Source organism: Colias croceus, chromosome 8 (genome assembly GCF_905220415.1).
Source record: "Colias croceus chromosome 8, ilColCroc2.1".
NCBI lineage: Eukaryota > Metazoa > Arthropoda > Insecta > Lepidoptera > Pieridae > Colias > Colias croceus.
In genome coordinates, this window is record NC_059544.1 from 4840383 (window position 1) to 4864359 (window position 23977).

The following is a 23977-nucleotide window of genomic DNA, read 5'->3' on the forward strand; positions in this document are numbered from 1 at the left end:
ATATGAATACGAATAGCGGTAGTTTTTAGTCGAGAATACAGGACATTTTATTTTCATCATATATCCATCATGGAGTTCACATAAATTAAATCGCTAGCGAAAACGACTATGACGTTTTTAAGCTTTATAAAAGTAACAAAATAATGTATTATGGTTATTAAAATAATCTAATAATTATCATGAACCTTTAGTGCACTATAGAAATAATCACATCCACGATCGAAAAATCCAACAGCATTACCCTGAAGATCTTTTAACCATTTTACCGTTTTACCAATAAAAATGGCAAATTCATTTTCAAAATACTGGCAACATACGTTGAAGTTTTGTATTCCTTCATATCTGTAAAATTATTATACGTATTAAAGAAATAAATCAGCCAAATAATCTACAGAAAACCTGTGAAACGATGTTTTATCTTTTTTTTTGTTTTCGGGGACAAATTTTACAGCGTTTTATTATCACAAGACGGCATTTTTTTACTAAAATTGCAAACCCTTTTTGACGTATTGCATGACACTTTATGCGCTATAGCACTGGTGCAGCGACGTATTTGTTTTTGATTTCGTATTTTCTTTGACAAGGGCGACGGGCGGTTGTCATGCTCCATCTGTACTTTATTTTGTAATCTAAGGTAATAGATGTTGATTTGAAGTCAGACTGGTCGTCGAATTTTCCGTATCGCTAAAGTCTTATAAATTGACAATTATATTGTCATAGGAAATATATTATGTTTTATTCCAGCAAACGTGCGTATCTCGCAACTACCTACCTACTGGTCCGATTTGAAAAATTCTTTCGTAGTGATAGCTCATTTTCAATCATTCAATCATTCTTAATTAAAAAGAAACATATAATATTTATTTTTGAGCAACATTATATATAAATAAATAAAGAAACATTAATTGTGTAAGATATAATATAAGTAGGTATGCGGATGTAACATAGGGACATGTAACATATATATTGTATTCTAAGTTCAGGTAATATTCAATTAAATTTGAAATAAAATATTAAATTTGAAATAAAACACATTTTTTTTGTGAAACACTAATAAAGCTTTATAATACATATTAAAAATGTGTTAAATTATAAATAATTTATCAACAATTTGTTAAAACGTACATCCAACACTTTCCGACAATAAATTCTAAACATTGTTAATAAACTATACTTAATAGTGAAATAATAACTAATTATAAGTACATAGAGGTGGATACAATGACACAGCACTTGTTGACAAATAATACTAGTATTTTTTTTTTATAACCAGTATTTAACATCAATTTACTCATCGCTTACAAACTACTAGTGCGGTGGGTGAAATAATCTAATTACCTAAGCATTAGGAAAATGTATCTAAAAACTAAACTTTAAATAGTAATCGAACTCTTTTTATTTGGTTTCGTTAATTTGAATATAATTTGATACCCTGAAACATTGAAATAAAATCTGCGGTAATAATATGATTCAACAATTATAATTTTCCGACATTTCGTGGGCCGATATTTGAGACTAAGAGCTGATTTACACAGGGTCAGTATCACTCAGTAGACATTAGACAAGTCAGTCGCGGCGCCGAATTAAATGTTTACATAGGCTTCAAGCCTCTGTACTGACTTCAAATCTGTTTACACAGGGTTTTTTTTCGGGTCAGCACTGATTTGCAGTCAGTTACTGACCCTGTGTATCAGCACTAACGCTTATTAAATTATAATTACCTAATATTATTTTTTTAAAGGTTCCTTAATCTACCAATCACCCTTAAATCAAACAAATAAATTACATTTCACACAACTACTCTACAATTATAAATAAACAATTAAACATCCCTTATTATAATTAAAACTTTGTAATAAATTACTTAAATATAATATATAGAATAAATAACTGCAATAGTTATAATGATCTTCACCTTTACCGACTAGTATCTATCTAATGAAATAATAATATATCAATTTATAAGCCTACTTTTTCCCATATGCAATAATAAGATTATAGTTTGCCCTAATTGAAATGGAATTTTCGAAGTTGTCGTTAACTTTATCTATGAGTTGCATATCTCTTACAATACCAACATAATCTTCTAAGAACTCCTCTTGTAACTCTTCAGGTATTTTGAATGGATTTACGGCTTTTACTGCATCTGTAAAATAAAATAAAGGTATAATGTAGATAGGTAGATTAGGTAGATAGGTAGGTAATGTAGATTCCCTATTACACGTTTGGGATAGTCATATCTCATACTAAATATATGGGAGTATTTGATGTAAAATTTTTAGATATTTCCCGTTTTACTTTTAAAAAGTTATTTTATGCATATATACTTAGTTAATTTTATGCATTAGGTTTATTATTTATTATCGATATCAGTTTAAAGTTTTTTGATATCTGCAATAGTTGCGGAATAATCGCCAGTGCACACTTAACGATTACACCCTGTAATGTATATATATTATATTGCTATAAACGGCTATTCAATTATATAACAATATCAGTGAGTGCGAAATATTGTAATTTTCTTCGATAAGTTTGTTTTCGTTCATATGTATCTTACAGGTAAAACTTTTTAAATGATTTTAAGTTTTAATTAAGTTACTTTAAAATTAACTTACTTTTCACAGCTTCCAAACTGTCATATATAAATGATTTGGGTTTATATTGGACTTCCACGTTTACAAAACCGATTTTGCACATCATCCGTCTTATTTCTTTTTCAGGATCCTGTAAAGAAACATAAATATTAAAACTTTATAAACAAAACAAGATTATAATATATCTTAAATTAATTTAAGTACTGAATCCATTTCACAATAATTGACCAGAAGCATTACGAGAAGGTATTAGTACTTATAAGGTTTTTGTTATAAATCCGATTTAAAACTGAAGTGGGTTTTAATGTCAATTTTCTTTGAATCTTATTTTGCTCTGAATATTTTTATTTGAATGGTATTATAATTATATTATTTACCTGGCAGTCATGGTACGGTGATACGAATTTATCAACGTCCTTTAGCCAATAACTCCATCTGTTGGTGCGAGCAAGAATTCTGTACATGTCGAACAGCGGCATGTGCCCGAGGAAAATCAATAAACAGTCACCACCATCTTCTAGGAGATTATAAATATTTGTAAATGCTATCCTGAAAAAGAAAAATTCATTATTTAATCATTTCTTTCATTCAGAACTCTTCCTAGATTTTTCTAAGTCATGAGGTTTTTCCATATCACAAAAATGCTCTACATTTATACGTTAGTGTGCGTGGCATCAAAATGCCACGTGCCTACTTATTCATTTATTGTACTTCTATTTGAATAATGTTAAACACATTGTAACTGATTTATTGATAAATAGTTTCTTGTAATAAGAACATATTCCGCACTAAATTGCGTGCGCGTTATTCTCTAAACTCCATGGGAATAATTTAATTGTTAGATATTTTTTGTACTATTATTTCTCAATAAAATAGTGTGTAAAAATGTTTCAATTGATTTAGGATGCATACAAATTATTTAATTGTAATGTTGTAAACATAAATATAAAATTAATTTTAATTTAATCAACAAGATTATGCGTGCAAAAGATTATTTTCGAGATAACGTATGTTAAAAGAAAAATAACGAAAATATCAGGTTCCATAGGGGCTAAAAAAGGATATTTCAAATATGACTTACTCTTGTTGTTTTATCCAATGCAGTGTATAAAAGGAAAAAGCGTGGTGGAACTCGCCCCGCATCTGGTCCGGCAAGTCACCCTCAATATCAATCACCGTGAAACTGACGTTATCTGAAGAGTAGTTCCTATTCGCGAACTGTATCATTTTCTCGCTGATGTCACAGCCCACCACCTTCTTGCAGAGCGGTAAGAAGTTCTTCAGCACGCCGGTCGTGACGCTTCCATCTCCGCAGCCGATGTCTATAACACATGCATCCTTTTTCCACTTGATTTTCTGCGCGAACTCCTCCAGACACTCGAAAGCATCCCTCTTTTGAAGGGTGTTGCTTTTCTGATATAACTCTGCATCATTCATGATTGATCGTGGTGTATAGGATCGGTGGATGTTATAATTTGTTTTTGGATAATTTAAATTGTGGTATGTAGTTTCGGGTGCGCGTGCGTCAGGTTGCCGTACTCGACGCGGTTTCGGCGGGCAGTCTCGTCAGGAGCGCTCTCCGTATGTATTTATATGTTATACCGACGCACGACATCATCGACTATTGTGGCAATGCTGGCCCTTAGAGGTCTTATCTGGGTACACTTTTCTGGAACACCTGGAATAAAAGTTTAAGATGTTTATAATGGACTTAGCTTGGATAATTAACGATTTATATTCGAAGCAACAAACTTTTGTTGAAGAAAAATTAATCGATGTCAATTCATTCAATTGAAATGTCAAAAAAAATGTTTTTGTTTTACTATTTTATTTGCTCTATTGCGCCATTATTTCACATTTTTTAAATATTTATTTATGGTATTATGGAATTTATTAAATTTTTCCTGTTTTCAAAATTATTATTTTATAGATTAGATAAACGCGATGCCTCAATTAAAACAGTTTAAAAATGCATGATGTTCACGAACTTTACAGATGAAAAGTTTTAAAGCGATAAAATCTTAGTAATGCATATAATTTTTTATCATATTAATTGTTATTTGCACTGTATTCGTATGTGGGCTTTATTTTGATAATTAGGTATAATTATGAAAATTACAAATTATGTAGCATAAATTGTAAAGTAACGATTTGCACTATTCCGCGAACTCTACGCGTGACTACGGTGACAGTGTAGTCGTAGCACACATCGCTACAAACGACTGCACACCTAGCTATACATCTAGCTTCATTTTTAATAATGTGGTTTTAATGATCAATTTATTATAACGTTTCACAAATATGGGTTAAAAAGTATTTGTTATTATTAAAGGAAATTGCATAAAATACAGTTTCTTAATGCATACAATTCATAATTTTCCATTGCATGAAATGTTTTTTTTTTTCACAAATCAAAGGTATGTACATATTATATATTTATTGATAAATTTAAATCGAATATACATTTTAGAGAGATTTAAGAATATAATATAATATACGCAGAGAAACGGTGTAAAAACGATAGCATTAGGTGCACCGTTATAAGGTGAACAACATCAAATCTTTTGGTTACGAAATTGGAGTGCATCTAGATTCATGTTTTTATGGGACGTTGAACTTTGCTTTAAGAAAGTAAATGTTCAAGAATTCATCTCAGCAATCGCAAGCTACCTTATCAACAGTTACTTATTGCTAAAGGGCTCTCTCTGATATAGGGCAGAATTAATTCATTAAGAGAAGTTGCCAGTATTGTTTTTAATCGTGATACATACTTATTTTTGTACTTAGTTACTTAGTTTTACAAAGAAGAACGTTTAATATGTTTTTGAAATGTTATTGTAATTCCAAAAATATTGTATCTTCTTTGCAGTATTAAAATTCTTATTTACATTATAATAATATGTGTGCGACTGATACGGAACAAACGTTAATTTGAAGATTTATGGGCAATAATAATTAATTATCAGACTGGAGACGTTTTTTACATAACATACAATACACGCATTAATACAAAAAAATCTTTAACAGAACTATGAGTTAATATTTTTCTTCAACATATAAATACAAATCTGCATATCATTGTGTGATCAGTGATGATGAATTTCTTAAGAACTAAAGGTTAGCTTTCGAACCTAATAAGTCTATTCATTCCATAGTTATCTAGATCTAACCTGTCTTATTACGCATTTAAAAAATAACATAACTACGCAATAGCTTAACATGTTGTTTTGTTGCATGCTGAATGTGGTGACGTATTGATTTTGCATACTACTATAGATAAATTGTTACTGCGTTAGTATCATCACTACATACTACATATAAAACAAAGTCGCTTTCTCTGTCCCTATGTCCCTTTGTATGCTTAAATCTTTAAAACTACGCAACAGATTTTGAAACGTTTTTTTTAATAGATAGAGTGATTCAAGAGGAAGGTTTTAGTATATAATTTATTAGGTTTTAGAAAAAGCGGGCGCTAGCGGTAAGCTAGTTCACTATAACCACAGATAATAAACCATAGTAGATTTAACTAATACACATCTGCTACAAAAATATAAACGCGAAAATTTGTTAAGATGGATGTCTGGGTGGATCTTTGTTGCTTTTTTTAATAACAACGGCTGATCGGAATAAGATGAAATGTACCACAGAAATAGAACACAAGTGCAGTCGCGGGTTAAAGCTATTATATGACTACATATTACATAATTCTTAATAATTCTTCCTGTTTATTGTGAGGCCGTTTCTTACGACATATCCGCAAATAGAGAATTATCTATGTTCGGATCGATAGCAGTTTCGTACGCGTGAATGTTCTATTGTACTTCTATACAAATCATTGTCCTTCATCTTGTCTATTTTTATTTAAGTACATTGTAACAAAGGAAATAGTAAGTATTTTGGGGCATTATGTACGTTAATCTTTTTCAGATTGTGCATATAAATTTTTTGATAATACTTTTGTTGTAATCTCTTTAGCATTATATCTTTCAGTTTATTGTGTATGAAAATTAATGGAAAATTTTCACAAAGATGAATAGGTAATGCCTTTTTATCTACACATAAAGATCTATAACAATCTCTGTCTATCCTTTTGTATATTTTTATAATAGATATCATGTAATGATATAACCTATCTGTTGGATATATCTTAAGATTTTTTTTAGGAAAAGAAACGTATATTCAGTTTATTTCTTATAACAAATGCTTAAAAACTGAATTTATAAGAGTACATTTTATATCATGACCTTAGTTAAGTTAAATTTGTGTGCCTACATCTCATATGCATTTCAATGCGTATGCAGTGACTGTGTTTTGTAAACTTTGTCATTAGAATATTTATCTTATAACTGAAGGTTTAGTTCTTAATTCGCATGTTCCTAAGTTTGCAATTATTTGGTAGTTTTTTGGCTATCGCTTTGCGTCCCGTTCGAATTTATTTCTAATGTTCCAAGCATACGGTATACATTGCTTTGTAAAAACAAATGCATTTAGTATTATTTTGGTCGTCGATATAAGGATGTAAGTGCGCTGTTCCATTTGGGCATATTAAGCTTTATCATATTGTGGTAAGAGAGTTAATCATTTGGCAATGATTAATGAAATTGTCATGCAACTCAAGTCTTTGTGTACTGGTCCGGGCTCACTCGATATTCTTTGACCGTTCACGAAAAAGTGCATTGCCCCAGGCTTATGTTAGCGTTTTTATCGCCTTTATTTGCGTCGCCGGAATCTACTCAGCTGGGTTAGGAATCATGACCTAGTGTAATAAAATTTGTGTTGAAAACAAGACTGGAACTCACATTAGACGACGAAGGATAACGGACTCTCGCATTGTTCTGACGCTGAATGGATTGAGATCGGAGCTTTAATTGTCGTTAGTAATGACTAACGACAAATTAAAGCTCATATTTATCATAATAAATGTATTATGATATATAGTTGATATTGTTGTAATAGGGTGTTTGTTTGTAAGGATATTTTTGAGTTAGATTGTTAATTTAGTTAAAGATTGTTAGGTAGCATATTGTATAATTCAAACTGATTAATTCATATATTTATTCTTAGTTCTTGTTTAAAAGATACAGTGATATAAAAATATTAATAAGTATCTTAATTCACTTTTCAGGAATTGCGAACTACAAAATTAAGTAACTTGAAAAGTATATTTAAAATATAATAAGTAGGTATATCTGTAACACGTATAAGACAAGCACATTTTGGCACTGTGCACGCCGTAATCTAAACTTGAAATTCAAGGACGATCTTTAAGACCGGCAAAAAATTCAAGTTGGTGCATCATTTGCTATACTGCAAGTGCACTGTACATCCGACTGCGATTGAAACAGTGTTGATCGTTGAGCATAAGTAGTGGTTATAAAAATATGGTCTTATCATTTATAAGAAGGTATCTATTTCCTGCGATTTTTATAAACGTAAAAATTTGTGAGGATTGATGTTTTTATCCTTTGATGCAATATGGGTGGATTGGACGAATTATGGAATGACTTATAAATTGCCACAAGTAACTTATAATTTATTGACGTATTAAATAATAACGACATCATTTTCATTTTGCATAATCGGCTGAATTTCAGAAGTTATTCGCAGGTAATTCGACACGCGTTTTTGTTGGATCGTAATTATCCATATAAAGTATCAAATCCTCACGGCTGTTGTATATTCGCTGTACATTGCAGTTCGCCGCAATGTCACCCCACGTGGGTTCAAACGCCCAGGGTTAACTTGTAGAAAGGACTTGCTTTGGGGAAATTTTACGCCACATGCTTTCCATCTGCTTTTTATGCGTAAATTAATTTTGGGATAAACTCATCATTGGTAAAAGTAATACAGGGAAAAAGACGTTTGCGATTTATGAAGATAGTATCGTGTATTCTACATTCAAGCATAGAACAAAAGTTTATATTTTGCAAGTAAATTTTTGATGTGGTTGCATTTTTATGTCATCTTTACCGAATAGCTACGTAGTATCGCGTTAACGTATACGTAATGTTTATTAGACAATTATATACGTTAACGCGATACTAGTTAATTTACCAAAACACATAAAAAGAAGTTGCATAACAATCGTTATTCAGTTACCATTCTAATCTGTTTTATGTTGATGTCATGCGAGGTCATGTCTAATTTAGGGTTAAATAACAGGTTAAATTGTTTTTTGGTTATATCATATATGCTCAATTCTAATAAATGTGTAATCCAACTAGTTTATAGGTTTGTTTAGGTAAACACTAACGAAAAATACTATCTTATACTATATTCTACGTAACTCTACATCTCGTGGTTTTTCAACTTTCATTTGCAAAGATTAAATATTTCTATTTCGATGTTGTAGGAAAAATTGAAACGAAGCTGATAAAGTAAATGCAGTTTGGAGAAATACTGAGTGCGTTTTTTTTTTCCAAAAATATACGGAACCGACAAGATAAAGTGCGTAACTATCATCTAGTATTACAATGATGATGAAATCGTGAAGTGAAAGTTAGAAAAAAATCAATGAACCGGCCCACAAGACCTATGGAAGAGGCATATCACTGTATAATAAATAACATTACACATTTAAATGGAGAAATGGAGAAAGCTATCGACCTTGCCTTTATATTACTAAGCATTTCGTAATCATGATAAGAACTTATGGGATTCTTTCTAAACGCATTTTGTAAGAGGATTGCTTATTAAATTATTCATTTAAATAATGTATGTTATTTTTAATTGAAGATTAACATATCTGCATATATATGCATGTCCTTTAGATAACTAATTTCAGTTATCATATAGTCTGAGCACTTATGATATAAGTTTCTGTTATGATACAAGAGACTCAACAATCTTTCACTTAAATTATTGCAAAAAATTGTACTTTCGTCCTCTCCCAACCAGTTAGTGAGTGCGTTGCCCCTAGGACATTACTACCAAAATTTTACATGCATATGCGCTCCTTGTCACTCTTATGTACGTGGTTAAGGAGAGAAAGAATGGCCAAATGAAATAAATTGTTTAGGCATCGTTGGCTAAAATTGGTCTCTTACTAATAACGCAACGTCTCAGACCTTAAGGCAGGTTATGTATTAGTCATCACATAGATTGGTTATCAATGATCTAATAAAATATCGGTGCATGAATATTGAATATATTATACCTATTAATGGGGTCTTTATAGAATTATAATTTGGCATTTAGTTTAAATATAAATGTGATTTTTATGTACAATTATATTATATTTTAATTTTTTTCTTATTAGAATTATGTGATTCGCGTCTTTAGCAATAATTATAATTATATTATTGAGTTTTGTTTTTTTTTTAACTGTTGCATTTTTAATGCAGGCCTGCCATCTTTGGAAAATGAAAAACATTAAAGTATTCCCCAACTTCAGTATGGGAATAAGGTTCAGTGTTGCTAGTACATTGTTATTGATACGGTACACTAAGGTTGAACCAGATGGCGTTGAACTAAATTTAAATATACAACCTTTTTATATTTATCTCTAAGTGTGTTATCGTCATAATATGGTAATGCGGTGTTGATATTTCCTTAATAGAAGTTGTGATAAAAATAAATATAATTAGAGCATGTCTTGTACATGTGAAAAAAAAAACAAATAGGCACGATAATTTTGACCTAGTTGAATAGTAGGTACAAATGTATGTTTTTTCAAATTGTTTTGATTTTTTGATTGATAGGTTGTAGAAATATTTATAATCTCTTGTTTTTTTTAGTTTTTAGGTTACACAGAAATAAAAATATTTAAAGATGTTCCACAATCCTTTTGTAATTGACAAACATCCTACATCTAGGTATGTGCAAAACTCTATCTTTTGTGAATTTCATCAGAAACGTATAGGTACTAACAATTCTAGCTATCTACATCTGTGTAGAATTAAAAAAGAGACTTGTAAAAGCATCAGGGAAAAGGAACGAAAAAGATCATAAAAAGTTTAAATGAAAAAAAGAAGTTTCGAAATTAATATTCGGTTACGACAACATTCAAAGCTCCCATTGCTATTCGCTCGAAATGTTATTTACTTACACACACAAACGTTATATCAAAAGAATAAGTATACAAAAAGCGTTCGTAAGAATAAGCAGGACGGAGCACGGATCTTATTTTTCTCGTGGACCTTTTCAGTCGCTCTTGGGAGGGAATGGGAGGCAGGAGTGGGGGCCCCCACCACCCACTGCAATAATACTGCGTCACTATTTTGCGCCATTACCTACACTCGCTTCCTATTCTATAAGAAGCATCTCTAGGACTCGACAATGTGCGCATCCTAGATTAAAAAATGTTTTATTTCTTAGGTACGAACTTGTAGAGGAAGGGAGTTATGTAGAATCTGCTGTCACGAGAATTTTTAGGAATTTATAATAAATTTTTTAATGTCATTTGTTTTATATTACTAATACGGTTTACTTAATTCTGCCCTGGTTTACCTCACTACACTCGGTATTTAATTACCAGAGCGTCTAGTAGAGCATTAGATCTTTAACAAATTAGTTACTATTTTTTACTACTTACTCTATAATTATGAGCAATATTTGATTCCTGGACAATAATTTATACACCAAAACAACGATTATAAATGATAATCGATATTGATGGTTTAATTCGAACACTCGATTGAATGCGGCTTCAGTAATTATGGCCTCAAATCACTCATTATTACATGCGCAAGCCTGTGCGATTAATTTTCAAGGGAATTTGTGTGGAATGCGTTTAACATCGAAATTCGGAATAAGGCACTCGTAAAACGATTAATGTCGTGTGTGATTTGATATTGATATTTGGAAAATGTGTTAGGGTAGTTTGATTATGATTTCTTGCAGGTCGTTTGATGTTGATGCTCCTTATAGTCACGTTTTTTAAAAAACATGTTTTCTTTATAATCCGTTTAAGTACGTCTGGGATTTGTGTGATACAGTATAATAATTATCAATAACTATCTGCTTGTCTTGAATCCGCACGGGTTAAATCGGAATGAAAAAGAAGTAAAATATAGACCACTCAGGAAAGATGTAGCTATTTGCTTGTTAAAAAATCTGGAATCGATACAGTAGTTTTGAGTTACCTACAAACAATGAACCAAATCTTAAGGCTTCATAAATTTATGGCAATTCTTTAAAATAAGATTTCAAACTGACTTGATTGGAAATAACAAAATGCAATTAAAAAGGCACCTACAATATTTGCATAGCAATATTGAAAACGACGGACATATAAAATCTCTAACTAGAAGCAAACAATGTTAAGCTTTAATAAAACTCCATGAATAGTTATACATAAGCAGACTGAAATGCAACTATCTGCTCTGAGGACGCCTAAACATACCGCTGCAGATATAGGCTTGGAGACAGTATTTACCACTCGTCGAGTTCCAAACAATTGGCCAAGTTTGTGTTTATTACATTACGCGTTGTTTAAGCGTGTTCCCAGCGAGTCGAGTGCGGAGCGCAATGGATGGGTTACAGGGTGTAATGCACAGTGGTAGTCGGCGAGAGGTTTTCAGTGTGCAGAGGTGGGTGTGAGGCGACGGTCCTTTGATTCTGGCGAGATTAAACGTGCGGCAGACGGTGGCGCCTCTATCGATTGTTGTTGTAATTACAACGCTATCCTCGCCCAGTCGCAAATGAAATTGTTCCGGACAGAGCCTGCTATGGATGCCTGTGTGTTATTGCAGATGCAAGCCAACGATTGCACATCTATTATGAAGCTAGATGAGACGTGTTGAATGTTAATGGAATGTTTAAAATTTATTTATAATTAGTAGAGATATTTACAAAATATTGGAATAATCATGGTATCTACCTACCTATATATTTCTTCTTAATTATAATTAGACAACTTACTGATAAATAATGTCTATTTAATAACAAAAAAATGTGAAACGAAATTATACTTTTAACTTGCAATACTATCGTTCTATCAATCCGTTTGATAATAATGATAACATTTAAAAAGGTAGACAATATAAGATGTTTCATGAAAAGAATCGTAACATACATATCTGCCTTACATAATGTCACGACTGCGCAGTCGAAATAAAAGAGCCGCAAATAGACATTCGAATAGCAAGTGCGAATGGGAACGGAGAAAGCAATCCAATAAAACATTCGTAGAGCCGAACGTAGATACGTCTACGTGACGTAGCCGCCTCCTGGCGACGCATGCGTACAACAATCGCACAGAACAAACGTACAGTTCCAATTTCAATTGTAGAAAAAATAACCAATTCGAAATGGAGAAGGCTTCGCGGCGACCAATGGGAGCGCTTACAGTCGTCATGCCGACTGTGTAGGCGGAGCGAATGATATCTAGCATTGGAATGTGCGTTGTATTTGTTTTGCTCGATCCGAAGGCTTTATTGCTCAGTATTTGAGCCTCTTTCCCTTTGAGGAAGGTTGTGGCGGAAAGCCCGATACGGTTTTGGGATGAGACATTTCACATTATATACCGTAGTTCTGTACCGTTTGAATGTATTTGTTCCTACTACCTACCTATTTATTCGTATTCGACTGTATGTACATTATTTAGAAGTAGTAATGTCCCACTTTACATCAATTGTAATAATTAACTAAATTAATATGAGCGCACGTAATTACATGAATCAGTATGCATAAACAGGTAAGAAGATGAATGTAGTATATAGAAGGTTGACGAAGAGCGCCGGAAGCACAAAGGTATCTCACAATTAGCTCTCGATACCAATAAAGAGTGTCTCTTTTCATTTATATATAACAGTAAGTATTGATTTTTCGATAGGGAAAAAACGAAGGCAACGATCTATGCAGATCTGGAGTGCTCTCGGCACATCAGATGGCACCGGCGGGGCAGCCTCCGCAGACAATCGAACGGGGAGACCCCCCCTGGAGGTCGGAGAACCGCCACAGATTATTGCCAACACCACAGATATATAATGCCAAGAATTGCTTTTCAGATCATGTTTGCTACATACAATTGCTCTTACTTTCATAGAGTTCACAGATATGTTTAGATTTTTTGATGAATGTTTTTGTATTGTGTCAAGTATACAGTAGGTAACCGTGTATGTTATTAAAAGTAATTGAATAGTTTTGAAATTGCAGTTAAAAGTAATTTTTTGGACTAGGAAGTAGTTGATTATTATTTCATACTTAATCCGCCAGAACTCTATTTAATTCAAGAGATGCAATGCATAATGTTACATTACTTTAATCTGATGAAGAATTTTAAAATTATCTGTCAAGATAATTTTAGTTTAAGCGTATTAAGAAAAGTTAATTATATATTTAACAAACAGGCTGTGATCGTTAATCCAATGAACTCTAAGTTGGTTATAATTGTATTTATAACCAATGCAATTAGCATTCCATCAACATAGAACAATGAATATTCATTGACTTGGAGAGAAAACCACATTTAATGTTAAAGCAAACAATCACCGTTAGATCGTATCAAGGCACATAAGTAGAATTTCTGTGATACGACTTATCTTTGGCGATATCGACCCGGCGGCGGCGACTTCCCATTCTCGAAGTAAAACACGGTAGGAAGGAAACCGCGGGATAAACCGCCCCCCTCCGCCCACCACCCCGCCCGATCTTTACGTTTCAGGAATAAATATTTCAGAGCGTGTGCTTCGGAAGTTAAAGTTATGTATCGCCTACACTAGCGGTAACAATCCGAGAATGAGAAACGCTGCTTCTTTTATGTAACTTGCTTTCTTAACGTTGACTTACGCTCGTGTATTTTACGGTATTCGTTCTCGTCGCTGCTCGCTGCCTTATGAACTTATTCTCTTCGTTATATATGTTTTATTCACGTTACAATAAGTGTTGGGAAATTTTAAGGTAATGACTTTGATAAAAACTTTTTACTCGTAAAAAATAATTATTTGGAAGAAATGGACAACTTTTACCTTTAGAACAATAATTGTTAGAAATAAATTCGATCTCATTTTATGAATCCACTATTATAGATTTTTTAAAATTATGGTAAATATTTATTATTGCTAAAGTTGAGCATAGGTAGTTTTAAATCGCTTATAAAGTAAACAATAATAGCAACACAAAAACCAAATTAGATACATAGTAAGTTTTGCACGTGCTCAGCATACACGGTACAAGTGAACGTATTATTTTTACGATTTGCGTCTCGAATATGAACTCTATAAACTTTTCAAACATAATCCGCAATCCATTTTACCTTGCTAAGAAAACAGTTCGAAACATTCATTAAATGCCCAAGTATTGGCTAACTAACAAAACGTGATCAAAGTTTTCCTTTACTCCATACCTGCTGTAGACTCATTTCGATTCACGTGTTATTACACAATCCAATGTTACGTAAGCCATTCTTAGATTTGCTCGAAACCTAGGTCAGTATTAGCGGCGGTACACGTGACGTCCTAGCTCTCGCTGACCCAATTATTTAGAACTAATGCGCTAATATGGCTCACTAATTGATAACAACTTGTTGAATGTTTTATAATTATGTTAATAGCTTTTATAATTCAAGAATGTTTATAGTATGGAATGGTAATACAGGAATTGTACCGGCTCCGATATAACAAGGCGTTTTTTTGCTCGGCAGTTATGAAATAGTCCTTGATATATAAAAGGCAATACTGGCTGTTTATTGTTATATTATCATAATAAGTTATGGTTAAATTGTAATTGAAAATAATATTATGCGTCTCGCTTATAGCTCAATTTCAAGAACAAAGGTCGAACTTTAAAAAATAATAATATTTTTATTTATTTATTTATTTATTTATTATACTTCATTGTACAAACAATTGAATATGAAACTTGCGAAGACTCAGTAAACAAATATTTTGGATCAAATTGAAATATATTATATTATAATTGGATAATTTAAAGAGATAAGCCATTATATTTACTAATGTTCATATCTGTTTACAAGAAAAGATTAATTCAATTCGGTAAACAAGATATAGTACAGGAGTTTAATGTACAGTGTAGGTACTTCCCGTATGTGTGATCATTTTTTATCATTGTCGATGCTTAGGTCACAGCCCAATTAGATAAAACACAAAAATTGTTGTATAAAATAAACATAAAAATTTTTATTTAAAACATTTGTTTAAGAAGAAAAAAATATTTAAGATTCAAAATAGTAGGTATCCTTAAAGACAGTAAATCCAATTAATAATTTTAAAAATAACTCTATTAAAAATAATAAATACATTATTATCGCTATAATAAAAAATAATATTAAAACGCTTCCTTAGTTTTTACATATAAACCTAAATTATTAGTTACAACTTAGAACACTCACATGAATAGTCCAATATAAACTTCTGTCTATAAATGAGGGTAATACGAAATCCCAGCGCACTGGCACACCGATGCGCAAGATTGAAGAAAATGAAACGCAGCTAATCGCGATAGTAGCGTATATAGCAATACTGGAGGCTTGTTATATACTATATACCTGTAGTAATTATTACGTATACACCATAACCGATTCAACCCGCGATATCTAGTATTTACGTAGATGTAGGAAAATTATAGCGATAGGTACATGATATTGCGCATGCACATGCGTAACAAAAAAACAATTCCATTCAATAAAAACAGTTATGTGTAAATGTCGTGGCCATATCGTAGATTTGCTCATTTCATGAAATGGCCAATTTAGTTTGGCCAGATCGTTAAATCGTCAACGTTTCACGATTTGATCATACACATGAACATTTGGCCAGATCGACGATCGACTAACGTGGATGGCAATTTCACGAAATGCGACCATTTTTGTTTCTTTTTTAAAAAGCGATTCGCTTCTGGCGTTGTTTATTAAAGTCTAATCTAACATAACCTAACTGTTTTCTATTGAAAAAGCCATTCGCTTCTGGTATTCGCCGGCGCTACCTACTTAAATGACAATAAACAAGTTCTTAAAATATTCTGAATTTTTTAATGTTATATGGACTCTCTAAGATATTTTATACGATCTGGCCAAATGTCGATGGCCAAATCGTGAAACGTTGACGATTTAACGATCTGATCAAACTATGTTGGCCATTTCATGAAATGAGCAAATCTACGATATGGCCACGACATAAATATTATTATGAATGCAGTAAAGCGGTATATCTGCTTTTTAATTTCTGGTAATATTTTATTCATTTTTAATATTTTGTTTTTTTTAAGCTATTGCATAGCTCCTATCGCAGGCCTTGAGCGCGGTGACCGAATCGAGAAATTCCGTAACGAAAAAACCTCACGCTCCCCAACTCCGACGGGCACGGACACGGAGGTGTGGCTTGAAGGCATAGCATGCAATAGCTTTACCGCGGCAGTCCCCGAGTGCCACACGTCGTTTTTTTTTCAGCAAACAACTCTATGGCATATTGAGAACTTTATTGCTGATCGAATACGTATGTAATTGCACCTAAATGAATACTCTTCCTATGAAAAAGATTTCGTTTCGTTGTCTCTTTTAATTCATAAATAATTTTATAGAGAAAGCATTTAACAATAGAGACATTTTAATAAATTTATTTGTCAAATTCGATGTAGAGCTTTATTACCTAAATATTGTTTATGTCCATTGCTATCTTTCAAATCCATACTAATATTACAAATGCGAAAGTAACTCTGTCTGTCTGTCTGTTACTCAATCACGCCTTAACTACTGAACCAATTTGCATGAAATTTAGTATTAAGATATTTTGATACCCGAGAAAGGATATAGGCCAATTTTTTACCCCGGGACATAGGATAGGTTTTATCCCGGAAATCCCACGGGAACGGGAACTATGCGGGTTTTTCTTTGACTGCGCGGGCGAAGCCGCGGGCGGAAAGCTAGTATATAATATAATTCAAAAATTATGATGGGGTTAGACTTAGTTATTAATATTAGTACATATAAGGATATATCACTGATAAGGTATAATAATAAATCATACGTAAATTAAAATATTATTTAGATGAATAGAAAATACACTTTAGTCCATAGCCACTATTATAATACAATGTCGGTCAACAGTAGCAGGAGGCCATACACAGAACAAAGTTCTCAGTCAACATACAAGTTGTAATCAACCGCTATAATAGTTGCAAATGAAATAATATAACATTGGCTTTAAATGGCTCTTAAACGGATAATTACCGGAAAAATATTAATGATTAAGCTATTGCATGACCTAATACGAACTTACTATTCTAGGAATAGTTTATAATTTGCATTACAAGTCTTTGTTTTGCTTCTTATTTTCTCACTAGCTTTCCACCCGCGGCTTCGCCCGCGTTTTCAGAGAAAAACCCGAAAACCCGCATAGTTCCCGTTCCCGTGGGATTTCCGGGATAAAATCTATCCTATGTGTTAATCCAAGTTACCCTCTATATGTGTGCTAAATTTCATTGTAATCGGTTCAGCAGAATTTGCGTGAAAGAGTAACAAACACACACACACACACACACACACATCCTCACAAATTTTCGCATTTATAATATTAGTAGGATAAGCACATGGGATTTCCAAAGATGATGTTGGGATCAATATTACTGATTAGCTAACACTGTATATAGGTACACAATTATCCAGATAATGAGGAAATCCACAAATAATTTTTTGTATTGTTTTGTATAAATATATACGTCAAACTATGATACAGAAAATTCTTATCATTGTTACTAATAAATAATAAATTGCATCATTTTATGATTATTAAAATAACAAAACAAAAAAATATTTTTGCACAACTCTATCGCTACAATTACTCTAATATGTCTAAATTGAAAATTTGTATGCAAGAGTACCTAATCCCTGAAATCATTTCAGTTACAGCTTTGGATAATAATAAAGATATATAAGTAGGGAAGTAGTATATTAATTGTATGATAATAATAATAAATTAATAATAATTAATAATACACATTATAGACGCTTCGTAGAAAGATTTTATAATCATATACAATGTTTTATATTTTAATAAATTATTTATTAAAAATTTTAATTGTTATCTACATTTACGTATCATATATTGTTATTGTATGACAAAAAAGTTTTATCTTACTAGGAAGAAACAGAAAATATATTGCTCAAATAAACAAATACCTTACAAAGAATTTGTTTTATAACGTGGAGTTAGTAACGGCAGCTTCATTATTTATGCTAATTTGAAAAAATCTACACTTTCAATACTGCTGACTGGTGTTATGTACGCGTTTGCATATATGGGGTACATCTGTGATAAATTATGCGAACGCCTATAACATGAGATCATTGAGTGTAGAGCCACAGACTAGACAACATGTAGACAGTTGTAGAATGTTAGAAGTCGTAACACCACGTTTAAGAACAGCAATCAAGTATAAGTTAAAGAATACCAATTATTGTAAATTCATAATACAGATTGTGAAAATTTTAAATATTAAAATGATATTTGTATGGAAATAGTAATATTTGGATGGTGTAGGTTTACTAAAAAAGCAAGCGTTTAGCAGGAAATAAAATATTTTAGTAGTACACGATAGGCAATGTTATGGCATTGAACATTTAGAAAGTAAAATCTTACGTAAAAATTAAACAGAATATATTCATTTAAGGTTTATTGAGTGAATTCTAAGTTGAAAAGGTACTTAACAATTTATTTTCTTATCTAGTACGTACGTAGTTTGTTTTTATACCAAAAGCAAAATAACTAAGTAGGTGAGCTTTTTATTAGTCTCTACAGGGATTTACTCTGTAATGCGCGTTAATGCGCAATGCCACTTAGCATATTGTTGAATATTTTTTTATTAAATACCCATTTCACATGTTTATTAGATTTTTTATAACTAAACTAACTTTATTGAAATTTGTTTTAAAGTAATTTAAAACAAATTTCAAGTAATCATCAAGATAGAGCAATAAAAAATGTCGCTCATGCGCATGTGACCGCTCGTAATATTACGGGCGGTTGGTTATATGCGCATGAGTGACATTATATGTATATTCTAGATTTATTTATATTAATATCAAAGGAAGAGATGCCATTTTCTTAAAGATTTGCGTATCTTTCGAATAAATAATAGACATAGTTAAAAATAGAAAAAAAAAAAAAAACTGTTTATGATGTAACTAATGAAATTATTGTACTGTCACTGATCCTTGATAAGTGTATATAGTTTGTATTATTGATAGATTAATTATTAATTTTTCCATTCATGTGTAACAGTAAAGAATTATATAAGTAATTATACCTACATTATTTTCCTTCTCCCTCACTATAAGCATCATTAGAATTCTTTAGTACAGAAGACGGCCTCTGAACTGCAATAATTATTTTTAATTATCATTACCGCCTCCATTGTTTCGTTGTTAGTGTTTGTGTTTATGTATAAAAGATTTCATGGAGATTTCCTATAGTGAAAGCTTTTTGGTGAACTGAAATTATCAGTTAAAATGACAACAATAATAATGATTTGGAAATATTAATACTATTTTGCAGCAAGTTTTGATAATTAAGTAATTAAATATGCATAAAAACTACTGGGGCTCTATCCTATGATTGTATTTTCTATTGAAAACCAATAAAAAAACTTAAGTATAAAAATGTTAAATAAAAACAAATACTCTGCAAAAATTAAAAAAAATATACAGTTAATTCAGATCGTATCTAGTTACCTTCTGATCTCGGATACATGGACATTAGAAGATCAGTTTTATGCAAATTTTCTATAAGGATAAAAAATAATATATAATGCATGCATGGATAGATTGATAAAGTAATGATTACTAAATGATTTTACACAAAAGGAAAACGTACTGCAATTATTTAATTGTGTAATTTGTTTTTATTGCGTAAGAATTGTTTTACTAGAATGGCATAGAAAAAAAAATACAATTATTTTTCCTGTTTTAATGTTAATAATAATTTCTGCAAATAAAACACACACACTTAACAAACGTTTACACGTAAGACTACCAACACATGTGCGCAACATATAGACAAAACGGTAAAGAATGATCCCACCATGAGACAGCACCTCGAAGAAAAATGACGCTCATTCCCTCATTGTGTACGTAGAAGAGTTCCTTAGTTTATTTGGGGTTAGATTGCTTTTTTCAACTTGATATACTTTGTTTTTCTTTACATATCCTGTATTGCTTATCATCTTTGTCTACATTCATTAAAGCATGCAAATTAAAAATATGTAAAATGAGGTCGTGATATAAAATGCATGTTAGATATATGTAGTTTAGAATAGAATCTATCTCTAAAACATATCTAAAATCGTAGCCAAATTTTATTTTAAATGTTGGAAAATGAATATCGAATAGTAGGTAATAGTTAATACCATGGTTAAAACTAACAAGCAACGCCAATGCACCTAGGCTGCAAGTTTTAGACTTCAATAGATGTCAAGCTTAAATTTATTCAATTACTATATCTTAATTCTTAACAATATTCCCATTTAAAATAATTACACTGTTTAATTGCTAATGTCTATTTCATGACAGTCTGAAATGATAATTAAGCAGACAAGCTGGCGAAACATGTGGCTGAGGGGTTTCTGCGATTCACAAAAAGCGTCCAAGATGACTTGCACGTTCTCGACCCCCTTCTCTATATTTCTATTCGTGGTGTTTAAATTCCACACAATTTCATTTCTTATTCTAAGTCAGTTAGAGATGACTATTTCGAATTTGTGTATGTTTGGGATAAAAAGTGAATTTACTTTCTGACCAATGTTTGTAGTACATTGCCTCAGAGGTATAGCCACGCAGTGTCTACCACAATGTTGGAACAGCATTGTACGACGTTTTTGCTTGAGATTGTTTTGTATTCGCTGGGGTCCTCGGTTCACGTTTTGCTCGCCGAACCCTTCCATACAATATGATTTGCGTCAGTGGAGATGCGTTTAAAATAGATCACCCGCCGGTAACCGACTGGAAAAAACGCTTCTCATCGGGTTTCTGGGAAATTCCCCCAAATGTAAGTAGCGTTAAATAAAATTAAAGATATATCAGTACATTAAGCTGCCTGACGTAAATAAGATAGATTTCAAGTTTTCTATTTTCTTTTCAATATCAGATATTTGTTTAGAAATTTAAACACCTATAGTTTTTTTAGCAACTTAATATAACCAACATTTGCTCCTAAGACGTTTACGAAAATTTTCCTTTTTTTTGTAATTTCTTCTTATTTATATACTTGTGATCTAACGATACGATATTGTCTAAACAATAACTTATTATTAATGAAAATAACTTCAATAAAAAATGATTCAAATGAATTTTCACCGAAATTTTAATAATTATTATCGAATAAAGCATTATGTTTCAGGTTATTGTGTTTTGAAAGGCGTCAACCGCGAGGTGGGTAATGTTATCATTCCATTAATTACAACAAGCACCCCCCGCTTTTTTAAAGTAAATTAATCCGATTAGGGGGGGAATCGAAGAACCCGCTCCGTCCGAGTTTATTCAGCCAACTTTCTTACGAATAATTATTTTTGTAATTAAATCCATCAACACGATTTTTTCCTAATGATTCTCCCATGGGAGTCGGGCGGGTGACAGGGGGAGGAGCTTTTTTCTTGTATTTGTGTTTTTGCGATAATAAAGAGGCCACCGGGAAAGGCATCGTTATATTTTTTTCTAACAATAATTGTGTATTCTTTTATCCTGATTGAGGTCAAAATGAGTACTCGTTAATAAAAGTGTTGGTTAAAAATATAAAAAATGCTATTGAAAAACATTTTTGAGTGTTTGATACCAATACATATATAGAGCTCTAGGTATTCATATGTGGATGTGTTGTTCTGTACAGAATTATACATATTATTTTATATTCAAATATAGGAATTACCTTCACGTAGAACTAAAGATACTACAGAAATAATGAAACACTTAAGATAATATAGAAATTATTAAATATGCTGAAATAATTTTATTATTTTCTATTTGCAAAGCCGCCTCCCTGCCGCCACCCCTAGTGTTAATGATATCTCGCTTTTAAGGTACACATTATTTACTTACTTTTACGAAAATTAATTGAAATGAGTTGTGACGATGAAAAGATGGCTATACAAAAGAAAATGGTAGCCGCTAGGTGTCGCTTCGAGATAACTTGTTCGTCTTTAATTAATTATTTTGTGGCAAAGAATTTGTTCACTTTGTAATTTAGGTTCTATTCAATCTTATTCGCACAATTACGATTTCGATTAAGAGGCAATATAAGTGAGTGAAAATTATTTTGGAATATTTTCGAGGCTCATTATGATTCCAGACTTCAGTCGGTGCTTCGTAAAGCGTTCTTTTATATTCGTGTAATTAAATTAAAGTAATGATAATAATTAGAAATTTTCTGTCATGGGTAATACCTAGATACGTAATTAATTAATATGTGAGATCACTTCAATAACGAACTACGACTTTTTTATGTAACTAGGTTTATACATAATTATTTATAAGAATGAAAAAGTAGGTGAAGTAGATTGTTTATGAATAGGTTAAAAAGAAACATACCTCTAGTATCTTACCAGTTCATGTCGGTGACTTAACATTATATTATTCAATTAGCTTCGCTATTAATTCCAACAAAGACGTTTTGAAGCCGGATTATGTAAATTAAATTTAAATTATTAAAAGAGTCACATAATACAATAATAAAGAGTCACAAACGGTCTGAATTCGTGAAAATAGGTACCTGAAAATTTACTCATGTAAAAAGAAATAAACATAATTGTATTAGAAGGCTGTTAAATCTACGATTCTCAACACATAATATAATACTCTTTCATTATTACCATCACGACTTCACTTACATTTTACATCACTTACAATAGAAAATTTCAGAAGAACTCTTAAAATCATAGTAAAATACTCCGTTTTAAGTACAATATTTATTTCCGGAGGCATAAATATGTGACATGATATACCGCTTCCGCAGAACGCCCACCGACTCTAAGAACCGTGTGGGGAAGTGAGGAATTATGTTTTGGTTTTCTTTTTATTGCTCTATTGGGTAATGTAAATATGAAAGTTAAGGAATAACACAAACAAAGGCGATTTCGAATGCTCGGCATGCAATATTTCAAAATTAACGTCTCATTTAAATGCAATGTTAAAAATTATGTGCAGGAAAGCAGAGTTTTTAGAAATTTTCATCATACTTGAACTGTGTGATTTAAACGTAAATTACTAAAAGAAAATTTTGTTTTCTTGAAGTTTGTTACAATGTTAATAGTTTCTTAAAGAAGGAATTTGATTCTGAGAAAGTCTTTTGGGATTTTTTCAATCAAATGTAAGTCTGAATTTGTAGTTAGGTTCACTACAAAACCAGTTTAAATTTTATGAACTTATTTATAACAATTCTTATAATATATGTCCCAGTTAGCAGATAATGGACTTTGTGTTCGAGATGGTATCGTTGAGA

At 31.6% G+C, this 23977-nt stretch overlaps 1 protein-coding gene across 1 annotated transcript; it reads right to left on the reverse strand.

Annotated features, from left to right (window-relative positions):
* Positions 1-1241: 1241 nt before the first annotated feature.
* On the reverse strand, positions 1242-15994 carry LOC123694050 (juvenile hormone acid O-methyltransferase-like). Its single transcript, XM_045639347.1, has 5 exons — positions 15886-15994; positions 3676-4272; positions 2972-3143; positions 2616-2724; positions 1242-2146 (listed from the first exon to the last, which is right to left on the reverse strand). Exons 2-5 carry the CDS (start codon positions 4029-4031, stop codon positions 1968-1970), a joined length of 816 nt encoding a protein of 271 aa, XP_045495303.1. The 5' UTR covers positions 4032-4272; positions 15886-15994; the 3' UTR covers positions 1242-1967.
* Positions 15995-23977: the final 7983 nt, after the last annotated feature.

Excerpts from the sequence above, each read along its gene's own strand:
- LOC123694050 (XM_045639347.1), bottom strand. The coding sequence starts at position 4,031 with ATGAATGATGCAGAGTTATATCAGAAAAGCAACACCCTTCAAAAGAGG. Across the intron at positions 2,725-2,971 it reads CACCGTACCATGACTGCCAG|GATCCTGAAAAAGAAATAAG; the intron begins GTAAATAATATA and ends GTTTCTTTACAG. Across the intron at positions 2,147-2,615 it reads CAGTTTGGAAGCTGTGAAAA|ATGCAGTAAAAGCCGTAAAT; the intron begins GTAAGTTAATTT and ends TTTATTTTACAG.